Source organism: Hibiscus syriacus, unplaced genomic scaffold (genome assembly GCF_006381635.1).
Source record: "Hibiscus syriacus cultivar Baekdansim isolate YM2019G1 unplaced genomic scaffold, ASM638163v2 tig00116974_pilon, whole genome shotgun sequence".
NCBI lineage: Eukaryota > Viridiplantae > Streptophyta > Magnoliopsida > Malvales > Malvaceae > Hibiscus > Hibiscus syriacus.
This window is the reverse complement of record NW_024063498.1, coordinates 361,860-378,862: the sequence shown is the minus strand read 5'-3', so window position 1 is coordinate 378,862 and position 17,003 is coordinate 361,860. Positions and strand designations below refer to the sequence as shown.

Here is a 17,003-nt window from a genome sequence, read left to right as displayed (position 1 = left end):
TCCGATTCACAACATCAAGATTTGAGCTTCTGACATTATTTAAGAGATTTAACGCTTTACCCGCTGGACCAACTAGCAGTTGATAGTAAGTGTTCATTTATTTATTATTAATTTAAATTAATGAAAGATCTAATAATTATTTATTTTCTGTCATTAATTTAGTTAGACCCTAATATAAATTTCAGTATTTATGCTCGATAATAGTGACTTAGTGATCTCACCGTTTAAGACACGTGATTAACTTATGCTTGGTATGTGACAACTTGTAATTGGTTTGAAGTTTCTTTTATCTACAAATTCCCTAATGAATCAGTCATGTATACTATTTACCTTTTGATCCTATTATTTTTCGGACTTTTATTTAGAGAATTATATTACTTTGCGAGGTGTAACTCGTAATCTTTGAAATCCTCTATTGAAAGATGCTGAAAACCATCGAGTAAAAGATGACTGTTTAAATAATGGAAAACTGTGATCTTTGAATTTGTTTTGTGCCGTCAAAAGAATTTTTATGTTAAAAAGGCTTGTGATAAACGATACACATTGTAGTCCACTAACATTTCCGATGAGGTACGGACATAAGTTAAGTCGAGGTCAGGGACGCAGATGCAATTATGTGCAACGAGTTGGTAGTCACGATCTCTTCTAAAATTCCAAGTTCAATTATTTTTTAGATTTCTTTTAGCTTCAAGTGATTCAAACACTCATCGTCTTCATTCATTTTACTATAAACTTGCAAGAGTTAAGGATTGGATGTCGCTTCCTTTGGAATCCATTTAAGATCCATAATATAATCCATTAAGCAAACACATGACGTTTATCAAATTTCCAAAGCCGGTGGGCAACTTTGTCAGTCTTGTAAATGACAAATTAAGGTACTGCAAACTTTTCGCATTTCGAATATTAAAAACCTTTTAAATCCAGAATTTTCAAATTAGGCATAAAGTTGAAGAATGCATCGGAGAAAGAATCCAGCTATCCATCTCTTAATAGCAAAAATGTGAGATAAGATGGTGACTTACCTTAATCCGATTCGGAACATTCGTGGAGTGATCCATTTAGTAAAGATGTAAAATCGAGCGAAATTAAAGATCTGTGATGAATGCACTATTATAGGCCCCGTTGACTAAACATAATAAAAGCAATCGGGAACTCAAACAGACAAAAAGTCCACTTTCCATTATCAAATTCAGTACAATTCCTATTTCAGGAGGTTTATAAAACTGTTCTTGGATATATGACATTACTCTCAATTACGGAAAAATAAAACGCAGCAACAACTACAAATCGTCCCGGTTGCTTCTTTTGAGCCTAACCGAAAATTTGTCCAATCCAAACTCTGCCAAAAAGGTGGCAGTGTTAGCTTCACTAATAAATATTAGTTACAACTCACACAAGAATAGTTTGCTTATATTAGAATCTTTCATTTATTTATTTTTCTATCGTCCAAGCTTCCAAATGCAAGAAAAGTGATTTTTTAGATTCTAAAATCTAAATCAACAGAAACCTTAACAATTACGTTAATATGCTTTAGATAGGAAGACGAGAAATTTTGTTTCATCGTAGAGAAAATTCCTCCTTTAACAGATAAGCAGGAAAATCCTGTGATCAATCATCAATCCCACATCAAGCGTGGCAAAATTCAATTCCAAAGGCAGAGTTAGCAAGTATAGAGCAAACCCATATACTAAATTATGACACCAAACTCAAGCATATACATACCACATAGATTCTAAAGTGTTGCAAGTGGTGATCCAGCATCGTTGAAGTAAGATGAGAGATCAGCATTTGAGTCATCATACATGCTCAAGAAAGGCAAATCCTGTATTCACATTGAAATCAGATGTTAACCATCTTTAACAGATATTTAATCACTTCTTTACTGCTTGAAAATAATGGGGCCACAGAGGAATCAAGATATTTACATACCAGCAGTTCCTGAGCCGACTTTCTCTCATTCGGGTCTTTTTTTAAACTGCCATGGATAAATAATTAAAAATGCAAAAAAAAACCAAGGTTGGGCTTGATGAACTTGTATGATCAAACATACTATAAAATCCATCTGAAAAGAAAAATATTACCAATCACAGAGCATATCATTCCAGTAATGAAAGGAAATTGATATATGATCTCCTTTGACAGAATAACAACTCAAAGAGAACTTTTCCTTTAATACAGAACTAGCCAACTCATGAGCGCAAAAATATTCTAGAACATAAGGCAAGCGTATCAAGTAATTCAAAAAATAATATTTACCATGCAGAGATAAACGAGCAAAACTCAGGAGAAAATTGATTTGAAGATGCACAAGGTGGTGGTTGTTCAACAATTTGTTCCATGAGCTCATAAAAATTTGTCCATCCTGCTGCCTGATCTGGAGGGGAATATGGGAATTGACCAGTTGCACACTCAAGCAACACCAGTCCCAAGCTCCAAATGTCACTTTTATTACCATAATTGCCCCCAATAATTCTCTCCGGCTAGAAAAGAAGTGAATAGACATTAAAAGACTAATGAGTTTGGAACAAATAAGAATACCATAAAACACAGCAGCCAAAAGAACATTATTTTAGTAAATTAAATTACTTACAGACATATAGTTGTATGTGTCGACAAAAGTGTTTGCTAGTCCTGAGGTGCTCGTCATTATTGCACTCACACCAAAGTCGGTGATTTTGACTTCTCCTCTATGATTTATCAACAAGTTAGATGGCTTTAGATCACGGTGGATAATGTGTCTTTCATGATGAAGATACATCAAACCATTAAGCACCTGCATTAATGAGAAGAATTTCACACTGCATATCAGAACATTTGGTATAGACTATAAGTGATTCAAAGTTCAAATTTACAAACCTGCTTACATATTGCAGCCAGATAGGGTTCAGGAATTGATTTAACCTTTTTCAGGAAGTCTGCTAAGGATCCACCATCCATATATTCCAAGATGATTGAAATGCAGCCATTGTTATAGAAAGACTGATAACAAACAACAACATAAGGACACTGGGAGGACTGATTTATTTTCAATTCCTTTGCAATCTGCTTCCGAGCTGACTCCTCAATATTCATTTGAATAACCTAACAAAATATGGCAGGTCAGAAATCAAGAGTTGTGAGGACAAAATGGAGATGCAAAACTAATAGATCATTTCTATTGCTAATTTTTATTCATTTTTCCGGCTAGCTCCAATATTTAAGAAGCAACAACAAAATCTTTTTACAAGAATCACTTCTATCAAATAGAGAAAGTTTGTACATGCTTCATTAATTCTCAGTTTAGCCTACAACAGTTGCCTTTCTATAACAGGAAATTGATCATAATACATTTGTCAATCAAGGTGATACAAACAAAACCAAGTAAATGTTGTGTTGGAAGAGCAAATAATTCTTGCTTAACAAAATAAAATGGGAAATTCTAATACAAAATACATGAAAATACAGAAAGTGTTGAACTTGGTACATGGAAATGTACCTTCAATGCAAAAAACTGGCCAGTCCATTTGTGTTGGACCAATTGCACAATTCCACCATTACCCTTGCCGATAACTTTAATGGCATCTATATCTTCTACACTCAGCTGATTGCCATTGTCAACTTCTGATGCCTTAATAGGCGGAAGCTGATGCCACAAAACACACACAGATAGAATCAAATTTAGATCTTCGAAGCAAGATTTTTTTTAATGAAAAATCAAACAGTTTTCGTCAATTTGGTAATATCTATTTAACCAACAGCAGTCTAGAGATACATAAAAGGTCAAAATCTGAACAACGAAAAAAGACATCTAAGAAAGGGGTAAAAAATCAAATTCTTACAGATTCAGGTTCGGATTGAGAGACAATTCGAACACCGTCCTTGTTGACGAGGAGATCGCCATCTTTGAATGTGCCGCTTTCGGTTCTGCCAAGAGAAGATTCATCGCCAAAATCAAACTTCTAAAAAAGGAAAGTAGAAACTTTGAATGAGTGACGTGATAACAATTATTACAGAAATTTGGAGAAGGAGGTTTCGTCCGGAAGTGGAAGAGAGAGCTTCAAATTAGGGATTATAATTCCCTTTCCCTTCGGCATTCCTCTTTCGATTTCTTCTTTGTTTTAAAGCTGATTGGATGGAAGTCGGTCTTCGTTTTTCGTAAGGCCTTCGAGTTTAGGGTTTTAAGGAAAGAGAGAAAGGAGCAGTTTTTTTCTTCTTCTTGTTTTTGAAAACTGAAACGGGAGAATATTGGTTATTGGAGAGTGTTTTTATAATTCGCAGAGAGCAGCGATCAGTCTCCGCTACAAAACCGCGAGGAAGTTGGGCCTGCTTCCCCTCCAATTTTCTTTAATTTACCCGCGCCTCTGCTTTTGCTATCATTATTCGGTTTTAAATAGGGCATGAGACGAGACATATCGCGAGTTATTCGAGATAGATTTGATCAATGTTTAATAAATATTCGAATTGAATGGACTCGACTCGAATTCGACTCGAGTTCTTAACGAGTCTAAACCAGTTACTCGATATTTGACTCGAAAAGCTCGTGAGCAACTCAAAAAAAATGTTATATTATAATTTTATTTTTTTTAAATTACATTATTAAAAATATATTAAAAATACACTATTGATAATTATAGAAATTTAAAAATATATTAAAAATTTTATAATACAACTACCCTCAAATTTTAATTAATGTCATTACAATGAATCTTAAACCCTAAACCATAAATTATAAACTATGAACTATAAACCCTAAATTATATTTACCTCCTAATTCAGTACCAAGTCGATTAATTAATATCTTTACAATAAATCATAAATTATAAACCTTAAACTACAAATCATAAACTATAAACCCTAAACTCTAAAACATAAATCCGATTTTGTGATAGAAGTTAAGTTATGCACATGAAGATAACATACAAATTATACAAAATGATGTTATGTGACTCTTAAATAAATCAATCGCATACTTATACATAAACATAACAACATGAAAAATAAATATACACAACTAATTAAAGAAAACAAACCTAAACAGTGACTAAATTAAGAAAAATCTAAATATGATAACTAATTTAAGCTAAATATACTAACTTTAGAATGATGATTAAATTCAGATAACTACTTTCCCAATCATCAGATAACTGAAATTCAAATCAAATTAAGGCAGCAAACAGAGTGAGTATTGAAAATAAAATCAACTCTGAAACAGTATGTTAGACATCAATGCTTGGTAAGCTCCTCACCTCAAACGATGAGCAGGAGCTTTTAATGTGCTTATCTGCAAATGTCCATTGATGCTTTCCAGAAACTGCCACTTGTCCAACAATCCTGCATAACAAGTAATAAGAACTAACTGGACTTTTGCATAAGCTACAGATACATAAATTTGGTACTTATCATAATCACAATAGAATTTAATAGAGGATTGGGTTGGGGGGTAACAAGACCTTATGTTCAACTGATTGCATCCTTACATATTATTTCTTTAACTACTTTAACTACAGGGACTTCTCAGTATCTGGTGTAATCCACTGCTAATTGTACTGCTGCCCATCCCTATCTCTCCCCAAAAACAGAAACCAACTCTTTGATTTTGTTCAAAAGGCCCCCACCTCAACTAAAAGCAGCGAAATTTTCAATAAAAAAGCTCCCCCAACCTATCTTTTGTTTGCAATAAAGCCCCTAGCTTCCTCTGTAAGAGCCACTTCCAGCCTGTTTTCTCCTTAACCCTGCTCGCGGTTTAATTGGCGGTCCAACTGTTGGCAGTAGCAAACTATCTCTTCCCATTCCAAGACGCCCAATGACAGAAAAATGAGAAAAAAAGAAATGACTTTTAAGAAGTTTTCGTCGCAGATGCCAATTGCAAGATCAAACTCGTGAGATCAAATATGAAGCTCTCGTCGCAATTAACTCCGTTGAAGTCGTTGCCGCATCCGTCCATCTTTAGAACGAAAATATTTCCGATTCGTTGAAGAGAAAGTGAGAAAACTACAGATAGCAGAGAAGCATGTCTAGCTTATATCCGACGACATGGATAATTGGACTAGCTGAAGATCGAACTTTTCCAGAGGAAAATTACTTTTTTCTGTTGAAAAGGAGATTAAACAAAGAATTAAATTACTGGATGAAAGAAAAGAAGGAAATTAGAGGATCTAAGCTTAATGGAGTGGTGGGAAGAAGCTGATTTAAAGTTGAAGTTTTTTCTCCTTTTGGTTGGAGTAGTTCATATCCCACATATGTGGTTTTTTGAGAATAAGGGGTAAAGAGAGGGTATAAAAGGGGATGGTTTCAACAATTGGAAATTAATCTGTTTTTGAGCTTCAAACGAGCTTCAATCGAACTTGAGTCTCGAGTTTTGGTCGAGTTTTTAAATTTTTTTTTAGTTCGATTTGAGTATCAATTTTATCTTTCGAGTTCGAGTTAAGTTTGAAAATTTTAGGCTCGCAAGTTTTCGAGTCGAGTCGAGCTTACATTTAAAATTTTCGAGTTTGAGTCGAGCTCGACAATACTCGAGCTCGACTCGGCTCGTTTACACCCCTAATTTTAACACAATTAATTTATTCAACTAAAATTTAATTTTATTAAATGATTAGATAATTAAATATCAAATCAGTTCAGGATTAAAAATTATTTTAAAGTTTAATTAGTAATTAATTTGATTTAGAATTAGTTAAATAATTGAATTCATTAGATTAATCAAATATATTAAAAAAATTAATATTATATTCAAACATGTTAAAAATCGAGACTTAATTTTAATTATATTATATTCATTAAGTCTTTAAGATTTAATCAAATCGAATTCAAACGAAAAAAATTATATTAAATTCAAATTAATTTAACTAAGAAAATTATAATTAATTAAATTAATCAAATGTTATTCAATTTAGTTAATAAAAAAATAATGCAGTTAAGGGCTAAAGAAAAAAATCGGTTCAATTCGATTTGATTACTGACCAAATTAACAGATCGAATATTCCTAATATTTCCTATTTTTCTAATTGGATAAAATGATTTTTAGTCCAAGACCTTGGCGATTTCCCCCAAAAAGTACCATACACCTATATATTTTTCTGTCAGACTATATTTTTTTATCTAACATCCTTTGTAATAAAGCGTCCCCTACAACGCGGCTTGTTAAACGTGTAAAAAATTCAGATGTTAATTTTGTAAATATTTTTAAAGTGGTGCCTAATATGTAATTAATTTCTGTTAGGGTGATATTTGTGTAAAAACGCCAACTTTATCTATTTATTTTTTTATGATAATATTTTTAACAACAATTAATAATGTTTATTGACTTTTAAAATTAATTGTTTAAAAATATTTAAAAAAACTTTTAATTACAATTGAGAGATCAAATGAATTATTATTAATTTTTTAAAAAATAAAGAAAAATGCAATAAAATGAATTAAAAATGAATAAATTTCAATAAAAATATAATGTAAAGATAAAAATATCACATCTTTATTTAAAATATTATTTTTAATATTAATTTTAAAAAATATAAAATAAATATTAAATTTTAATTTTAATTTTATTAAAAATGAATAAATATTACTAACTGTTGTTAAAAAATAATAATTAATGACGAGACAAAACAGTTTTTGTGAAGATTGAGCAGAAAAGATAAACTCTTTGATCGGATGTTTATTCGTGGTACAATTGAGTTGATATTTAGACAACTTTATTGACTTTTAAAATTAATTATTTAAAAATATTAAAATAAACTTTTAATTACAATTGATAGATCAAATTAATTATTATTTATTTTTTAAAAAATAAAGAAAAATGCAATAAAAATGAATTAAAAATGAATAAAATTCAATAAAAATATAATGTAAAGCTAACAAATATCACCTTTTTATTTAAAATATTATTTCTAGTATTAATTTTAAAAAATATTAAATAAATATTAAATTTTAATTTTATTAAAAATAAATAAATATTATTAACTGTTGTTAAAAAATAATAATTAATGATGAGACAAAACATTTTTTGTGTGAAGATTGAGCATAAAAGATCAACTCTTTGATCGGATGTTTATTCGTGGTACAATTGAGTTGATATTTAGACAGCATTTAGACAATTTTAAGTTATTGACTTTGTACGATCGAATTTTCATTCGATTCCTGTAACTTTCTACACTTACGATTATTTAACAATCATAAACTTTTAATTACAATTGATGGATCAAATGAATTATTATTCATTAATTATTACATTTTAACAACAGTTAATAATATTTATTCATTTTTAATAAAATTAAAATTTAATATTTATTTTATATTTTTAAAATTAATATTAGAAATAATATTTTAAATAAAGAGGTGATATTTTTTAGCTTTACATTATATTTTTATTGAATTTTATTTATTTTTAATTCATTTTATTGTATTTTTATTTATTTTTAAAAAAGTAAATAATGATTAATTTGATTTCTCAATTGTAATTAAAAGTTTATTTTAATATTTTTAAAAAATTAATTTTAGAAATCAATAAACATTATTATCTGTTGTTAAAAATAATATCACGAAAAAATAAATAGATAAAGTTGGCATTTTTACACATATATCACTTTAACAGAAATTAATTACATATCAGACACCAGTTTAAAAATATTTACAAAATTAGAACCCATATTTTTTACACGTTTAACAAAGCGTGCTGTAGGGGGCGCCTTACCCCACATGACGCCATATCAGCCTAAAACGCGTTGTAGGGAGCGTGCTTTACTGTAAAGGGTGTTAGATCGAGAAATATAGCTTGAACGGTGTCTGACAGAGAAATATATAGGCATAGAGTGATTTTTTGGGAAAATCGACAAGACCTTGACAACCTTTTCCAACTTGGTCCTTAAGTTTTTTTTCTTCATGTTGGTCGAGGCCCAAAACTATAAGCATTGACAATCCAAGTTCCAATTCCACAAACACCAGGGTCGATCCTGACTATTTTTAGACTCGGGGCGAAAAAAATGGGCCCCAATATAAAAAATTTAAGAAATATGTAATATAAAAATTTTATTAGATTTTTTATTAAATTAAAAAAATAATTATTCATTATATTATAAAAGATATCAAAAATATATTTAAGAATACAAATACTTATAAAAAATAATACATTCGATCATTTTTTGATGCAAAACCATTTATGATGGCATTTGAAAATAAAAGAACGATCTTATCTAGAGTTTGAAAATATATAAAAATTAAAAGAAAGAATTTGAAAACGTGATCTACCTAGAATTTTAAGAACAATCTTCAATATGATTCAAGCACCACAATTGATAATAAACAAGTGTGATTTTACGTGTGAGATAAATATGATAAATTAAAAATGAGAATAATAATTTTCAGACGAATCGTGAAACATAAAAGAGAAAAGAAACATGCTAATTATAATTAATTTTTTCCTCTCATTAATTTTTGAAGAAAAAAAATTACGTTAATAAATTTTTCATTGATATGAAAAATCAGGAAAGAGATTTGGTGAATTTATGGTGGGAATTTAGAAAGACCAAAATTAAAGATATTCAATTGAGTTTTTTTTTAAATTTTGGGAAAGAAATATTGAATTAGAATTTTATAGAAGAACAAATTATTAACGTTAATATAAAATTCAATAATAACAATTTATACCTTAATAAATTAATGAGCCCTATTATTTTATTGGGTAAATTATGTATTTAGTACCTAAACTATCAATTTTGGCACGTTTTAGTACCTAAACTTTTATTTTTTTTAAAATCATACCTAAGATTTAATTTTTATTTCATTTTAGTACCCGCCGTTAAAAACTTTAGTTTTTTTTATTTCATTTTAATACCCATTCAAAATTTAACGTTAAGTTTTTTTTTGAAATATTAGGTAATAAAACAAACAAAAACTGATAGTTTAGGTACTAAATGCATTAAGTTTTTAACGACGAGTATTAAAATGAAATGAAAACTAAACATTATATATGGTTTTGAAAAAAATTAAAAGTTTAGATATTAAAACGGATTAAAACTGATAGTTTAGGTGTTGAATGCTTAAATTACCCTATTTTTAATTTATTAGCAGAAAAATAAAAATAAAAAATAATTAATGTATGGGCCCTGGGCGGGTGTCTCTCCTGCCCTGGCCCAGGGCCGGCCCTGACAAACACAAATCCCATAAATAGAAGAGAAAATCGCCTCAGTGACCAAAAATGCCTTATAATATACGATTTTAACCAACTTTTTTTGGATTTGCCAAAATGACCAACAAAATCGCAACGCGAAATAAAAATCGCAACGCGATCCCCAGAATCGCAAATCAGTTTCCAAAATCGCAACGCGATTCTTGACAATCGCAATGCGATAGTACAAATTCGCATTGCGATTTTCCAGAATCGCAACGCGAATATGAAAATCGCAACGCGAACACATAAATCGCAACGCGTATCCGTAAATCGCAACGTGTATCCGTAAATCGCAACGCGTATCCGTAAATCGCAATGCGTATCTGTATATCGCAACGCGTATTCGTAAATCGCAACGACAATACGTAAAATCGCAACGCGTATCCGTAAATCGCAACGCGATTTTTAAAGCGCCATTATAATCGCTACGCGTATTTTATTTTCAAATTACAAAAACGAATATTAAGACAAAATCCCGTAATCGCAACTCATAACCTAAAACCTAAAATCACAACTCAGTCCCATCTCCATCTCTCACTCTCTACGGCGAAATCCGTCCCCATCTCCGAAGATTTCCGTCCCCATCTCCGGCGAAATCCCTCACAACCATTCACGGTCAGAAATCCCTCACAATATTCAGAAATGGAAAATCAACCTCCGAGGGTTAGTTTTTTTAATTATTTTTATTTTGAAATTTTTGCATTATTGTAGGTTTTTCATATTGAAACTGATGATAAGTTTACTGGTCATTTCAATAATAGATTAACCATTTCACTTAGATTTCATTTCGCGTTACGATTCTCTCGTTGCGATTTTCATTTCGCGTTGCTATTCTCTCGTTGCGATTTTCAAGTTAGTATTTATCTTTGTCTTTGTTCTGTCTTTTGGTTGAAGTAATGCAATCCATTCAAGTTTCAATTTGCAGAAGAGTCGCAACGAGATAAATGAAAATCGCAACGTGAAAATGACTATCTGCAACGAGAAAAATGAAAATCGCAACGAGAGAATCGCAACGCGAAATGAAAATCGCAACGAGAGAATCGCAACGCGAAACCAAAATCGCATTGCGATTTTCATTTCGCGTTGCGATTTTCATTTCGCGTTGCGATTCTCTCGTTGCGATTTTCATTTCTCTCGTTGCGACATTCATTCTCTCGTTGCGATTTTCATTTCAACCAAAAGACAAAACAGTGTTGCAAATTTTAGTTTCAAGAATAAACTACTACTTTTTATGTTTATTGTTTTTGGTATATCTTCACAATGTAGTTTTTGGTATATCTAACTTGGTATGTTTATTGTTTTTGTAGAAATTTTTTTCGGCTTCATTGACATTAAGGAATAAAGTTAGCCTAGCCACTACAATTGCTTCGAAGCTTTCACCTGCACAAAGACAATTGTTTGAGGAAACCTGCTTCGGGCCATGGCTGAGAGTACAACATCCGGGTGGAGATGCTAATTTGACCCATTTGTGGCTTCAGACCATGACATCAAATCTACCCGACAGTATACAACGTGGTGAGGAAGAGATATGGTTTCATTTTCCACCAACGTATACTTGTTTTGGGCGGAAGGAGTTCTGCTTAATCACTGGTCTACGATTCGGACACGATGATGTAGGCCGGTACACTCGTCATATCGCCCGCCCATCATGGTTATCCCGAGTTTTTCCGGATGAGTCAATGGAGAAGCCGAACCTACACGTCGACGACCTGAAGAAATTGTTTAATAAGAAAGCTGGTTTCACTCGGATGGATGACGTCGATGTTGTCCGAGTATGCCGGCTTTTTAGGTAGAGAGGCCAGACAACCTATTCCTCGGGAGCTAATAATATTGGTAGAGGACCTGAATGCATGGAATCTGTTTCCGTGGGGTTCATATATATGGAAAGCTACCTGGACTAAGTTGTCTACTGCCTTTGATGACCGCAAAAGTTTGCGTGGCGATGGGTCGAAATACACTTTGTCAGGCTTTGTTTGGGCCTTTAAGGTAAGAATTTCTATATAATGTTTCTAAAATTATAATTAATTATTTAACAATTACTAATTTTGTTATTATATTGTTTGTAGATTTGGATATTCGAGGCTTTCCCCAGCATGCGTACATATGCAATAAAAACGTCAAATGATATTCCCAGGGCTATTTCCTGGAAGAGGAAAAATCTGTTGGATTGGGAAGACTTAATACCATATGCGACAATAAATAATGTAAGTTAACACAAATACTTTTATATAATATATAAACAAGTTATTAATAGTAGACGTTTAACTTTGTTTGAGTTTTTATATTGTTAGGGGGCCAACATTCCATTACAAAGACTGACACCCACGGAGGAAGAGCTTGCCACTGATTGGTGGCAAGCTAGTCAGAGTTTTTTTGATGGCACGGATGATGAGCAGCATCCACTTCCTCCAATTCGAGAGCCATCACCTCACCCAGAGCCATCACCCGATCGACCCGACTATACACCTCTAGAACGAGAGCCATCACCTATCCCGTCACATCATCGAGCCTCTTCTCCACCATCACCTCATGATAGGCGACCGGTAAAGAGGCCACGACATTTATCTCCTTGTTCTCCACCTCCACGGGATGAGTTACGTGATGAGGTCAATGCCTTGCGTGAGGAGATCGGTACTCTACGCGATAACGATGATGCATGGCGTGTGGAGGTGTCAACTTTACGTGGTGAGGTTGCCGCTCTACGTGAGATGATAGTATCGTTGCAGAATGAGGTTCATACTCTACGCAACGAGGTAAGTTTAAGATTTTCCATATTTAACTTAATGATAAATTTACTCGTAATTTCACTTAGATTAGCCATTTCACTTAGATTGCTTAGTAAATTTATTCGGTTGCTGCCAATTCTGCTAAACTGTGTATTCTTTAACACTGTGAAATAGTATTTGTCTTTGTTTGTCTTTTGGTTGAAAGTAAATTTGTTCGGTTGCTGCCAATTCTGCTAAACTGTGTATTCTTTAACACTGTGAAATAGTATTTGTCTTTGTTTTGTCTTTTGGTTGAAAGTAAATTTGTTCGGTTGCTGCCAATTCTGCTAAACTGTGTATTCTTTAACACTGTGAAATAGTATTTGTCTTTGTTTTGTCTTTTGGTTGAAAGTAAATTTGTTCGGCTGCTGCCAATTCTGCTAAACTAATACCCTGAAGTCAGTATTTGTCTTTGTTTTGTCTATTGGTTGAAGTAATGCAATCCATTCAAGTTTCAATTTGCAGAAGAAGAAATAGTTTACTTTCGCAACACGAAACTTAAAATCGCAACGAGAGAATCGCAACGCGAAATGAAAATCGCAACGACAGAATCGCAACGCGAAACCAAAATCGCAACGACAAAATTGCAACGCGAAACCAAAATCGCATTGCGATTTTCATTTCGCGTTGCGATTCTCTCGTTGCGATTTTCATTTCGCATTGCGATTCTGTCGTTGCGATTTTCATTTCGCGTTGCGATTTTGGTTTCGCGTTGCGATTTTGGTTTCTCGTTGCGATTCTCATTTCGCGTTGCGATTTTAAGTTTCGTGTTGCGAAAGTAAACTATTTCTTCTTCTGCAAATTGAAACTTGAATGGATTGCATTACTTCAACCAATAGACAAAACAAAAACAAATACTAACTTCAGGGTATTAGTTTGAAACATATTTTTCTTTGTTATCTGATGCATTTTGTGAACTATGATAGAATAATGACTTGGGTGAATACAATGCAAGTTTGAAACATATTTGTCTTTGTTTTCACTGTTTAAATATCATGTCTGTTTATTTACTGATTTTTGTATTTAATTATTTAGCGGCCCGATAGAGTGGATGCTTTACGTCGGGTTATGCTTACACGACGGAGTTCACGCATCAGACAGCGTGCACGTGCTATTAAGTCTCCGTACACCCCAATAGTGCGAAGACACCGCAAGAAGAAGCCCGACTCGCCTGTCATCCCTCAAGAGTCCACTCCTATCGTTGAAGAGGCCCCCCTATCATTCCTCGAGAGTCCCCTCCCACCGTTCAAGAGGCCACTGTCATCATTGAAGAGGTCCCTCCCACCATTCAAGAGCCCGATTCACATGGCGTCATATGTAGGCTTCTTGAGAAACCCTCTGTTGTGCCGGACATGATGGATTCAAGTTGGCTCTCGTATGAGTTACCGGCCAGTACCATACCGGTATCTGAAGAGGAGAGGAAACAACTACCGGACACAATTCTGGATAACACCCTTTGGGCTAAGACCGCAGTTGATTTTTATCTACATGAGCGGAGCCAGGGGTGTTTCACTGACATATGCAAGCTCACCGATGATATCTATTTGTTGCTTGATCGGTCTTGGTGGGGCGTATTATTAGGGGTCGAAGACAATGGCTATTTCGATGGGGGGTAAGTCTTATATTTTTCTTATATTTCAATTTGATTAATTTTTTTTAAAATTTATGTAAGTCACTAATATATGTCTTTTTTTGTAAAACAGCATATCGATGCGTGGGTGACACGTCTTCTAATAATAAGAAAACTTAAGAAAAATAAAAATATACGATATACAATTATGCCGACGTCTTTTAACGCCGTTCACTTGAAGAATGCACGAGATGAATCATTTGATTTGGGCAATGGACAAGCTAAACTTTATCCTGCATGGTGGGAGGTCGATAAGGTTAGTATTTATTTTAGATTGAGTTTAAAGGTTTTATGAAATAAGTGCACAAATGAATGAATTATTACTTATGATTGCAGGTGTTTATCCCTGTTTTGGAACGTAAACATTGGATTCTCGTCGAGCTTCAGCTCCCATCCCTTAAGACAATAGTGTATGACAGCATGATAAATTACATATCATTGGCTGATTTAAGAGATATTATTAAGGGATGGAGCTCTCATTTGGCTAAATTCTTGGATGCGATCAATTATTAGACTCGTTCTGGAAACAAGAAGCCAAAGAAGCTCAATATTACAGTTATTAGAGACGAGACCGCGCCACAACAAACGGGAGGAGCCAGAGGAGATTGTGGTCCTCTCGTATGCTTGGCGTTGGAGCGTTTGACGACGGGAAGCACCAAGTATCTACCTCCCACCGATAGAGATAGAGCTGCAGTAGGCTTGTGGTTTCGGCATTATATGGCTAAATCGATATATACGAGACGCTGCCTACCTGCATCCGCGTTATAAAAATGTCCATAAACAATTGGTAAGTTTATAGACTTTTGGTTTGAAAATGTTTGGTTAAGTACCTAGAATTCAATAATTTGTTGTTTGTAGGTTTTAGATGTGTAGAAAGTGTTGTTTGAGCAAATGTTTGGTTTCTGCAGGTTAATCTCAGAAGTGAACTGCGTGAAAATGATGTATGGCTGCAAAAGTTGATTCAATAGTTTAATTGATTGTTTTTTGATTGTTTAATTGATTTGTAAAAGTTGATTCAATAGTAGATGATTGGAAATAAGAATTATTGCTTATTTTTTGATTGTTTAATTGATTTGTAAAAGATGATTTGTAAAAGTTGATTTGTGTAATTGATGCGAACATAATTCTTATTTGTGCTTGTTTAATTGATTGAAATGTAATGGTTGATTTTGTTGATTTCAATCTGCATTATGTTGAAGGCAAAAATGACTATCGCAATGCGAAATGAAAATCGCAATGCGAAATGAAAATCGCAACGAGAGAATCGCAATGCGGAAATGAAAATCGCAATGCGGAAATGAAAATCGCAACGAGAGAATCGCAATGCGATTTTCATTTCGCATTGCGATTTTCATTTCCGCATTGCGATTCTCTCGTTGCGATTTTCATTTCGCATTGCGATTTTCATTTCGCATTGCGATTCTCTCGTTGCGATTTTCATTTCGCATTGCGATTTTCATTTCCGCATTGCGATTCTCTCGTTGCGATTTTCATTTCGCATTGCGATTTTCATTTCCGCATTGCGATTTTCATGTTGGGATTTTCATTTCGCATTGCGATTCTCTCGTTGCGATTGTAATTTCCGTGTTGCGATAGTCAAATGCATGCCTAATAAGTGATAACAACTGAATAACAAGAGTTGGTTAAGTCAAAATGGTTGGCCTGAGTCATTAATTCAACTGAAAATGTTAAAAGTTCACACATAAAATCCACATAATACAACATTTGCATTTAAAAATCACCTAAGTTAACAGTCCCAAAAGGTGAAGCCAATTGTGATTGGGATTTTAAAGATGATTGCCTTTTGCTTGACACCATATGAGCTTTGGATTTTGATGAGGATCCATATTTTGGTAGAGGAAAAGATGATTTTGATGGCACTGGTGATCCACATGTCAACCTTGTATGACCACTTTCCTTGCACCGACTACATGTCGATCTCTTCTTCTCTTCACCCTTAGACGGTATACGATCGTGACTTTTTGGTCGGCCAGGTAGCCTTCTGTCCATGGCTGGTGGCAAAACTGTTTGTAAGTCATCTGGTATGTCCCACTCAGAAGGATGTGGAATAGGGTAGACAATCTCGGCATAAGTCTGTCGATAAACTTCAGTGTAGCAATCCATAGCGTATGCGCTTGAATCATCTTGGTTTAAATGAAGAGCAACTTTTATAACATGGCCACATGGATAACCAGATGTTTGCCATTTCATACAACTACACGTCTTTGCATTTAGATCGACTAGCCAATTTAAGTTATTATCCAGTACTTGAAACAAAGTGTTTGAACATGGTTCAACTCTCTATGACGTTGACTTCACAACACGTTTCGTTATCTTTTTTTCAGTCCATGGTGTAACACGATGTTCCAATGTTCCTGTAAATTTAAATAAACAATACTTAGTAAAATATATAAATATGATAAGTTACGAATTCAAAGAAATAATACCTGCATGGTTTCTTTTC

The 17,003-nt window shown here is 33.3% G+C and overlaps 1 protein-coding gene across 1 annotated transcript; it reads right to left on the bottom strand.

Annotated features, from left to right (window-relative positions):
- Positions 1–1,153: 1,153 nt before the first annotated feature.
- Positions 1,154–4,269, bottom strand: LOC120192330 (mitogen-activated protein kinase kinase 2-like). Its single transcript, XM_039195120.1, has 9 exons — positions 3,991–4,269; positions 3,819–3,903; positions 3,476–3,622; positions 2,857–3,081; positions 2,591–2,773; positions 2,257–2,480; positions 1,930–1,975; positions 1,723–1,822; positions 1,154–1,339 (listed from the first exon to the last, which is right to left on the bottom strand). Exons 1-8 carry the CDS (start codon positions 4,071–4,073, stop codon positions 1,733–1,735), a joined length of 1,083 nt encoding a protein of 360 aa, XP_039051051.1. The 5' UTR covers positions 4,074–4,269; the 3' UTR covers positions 1,154–1,339; positions 1,723–1,732.
- Between the last annotated feature and the right edge of the window lie 12,734 nt (positions 4,270–17,003).

What these genes read in the sequence shown, in the direction of transcription:
- LOC120192330 (XM_039195120.1), bottom strand. Translation starts at nt 4,073, where the DNA reads ATGCCGAAGGGAAAGGGAATTATAATCCCTAATTTGAAGCTCTCTCTT. An exon ending in ACCTCCTTCTCCAAATTTCT is followed by an intron (nt 3,904 to 3,990) that starts GTAATAATTGTT and finishes TTCTCTTGGCAG; the next exon opens with AACCGAAAGCGGCACATTCA. An exon ending in CTCAATCCGAACCTGAATCT is followed by an intron (nt 3,623 to 3,818) that starts GTAAGAATTTGA and finishes TTGTGGCATCAG; the next exon opens with CTTCCGCCTATTAAGGCATC.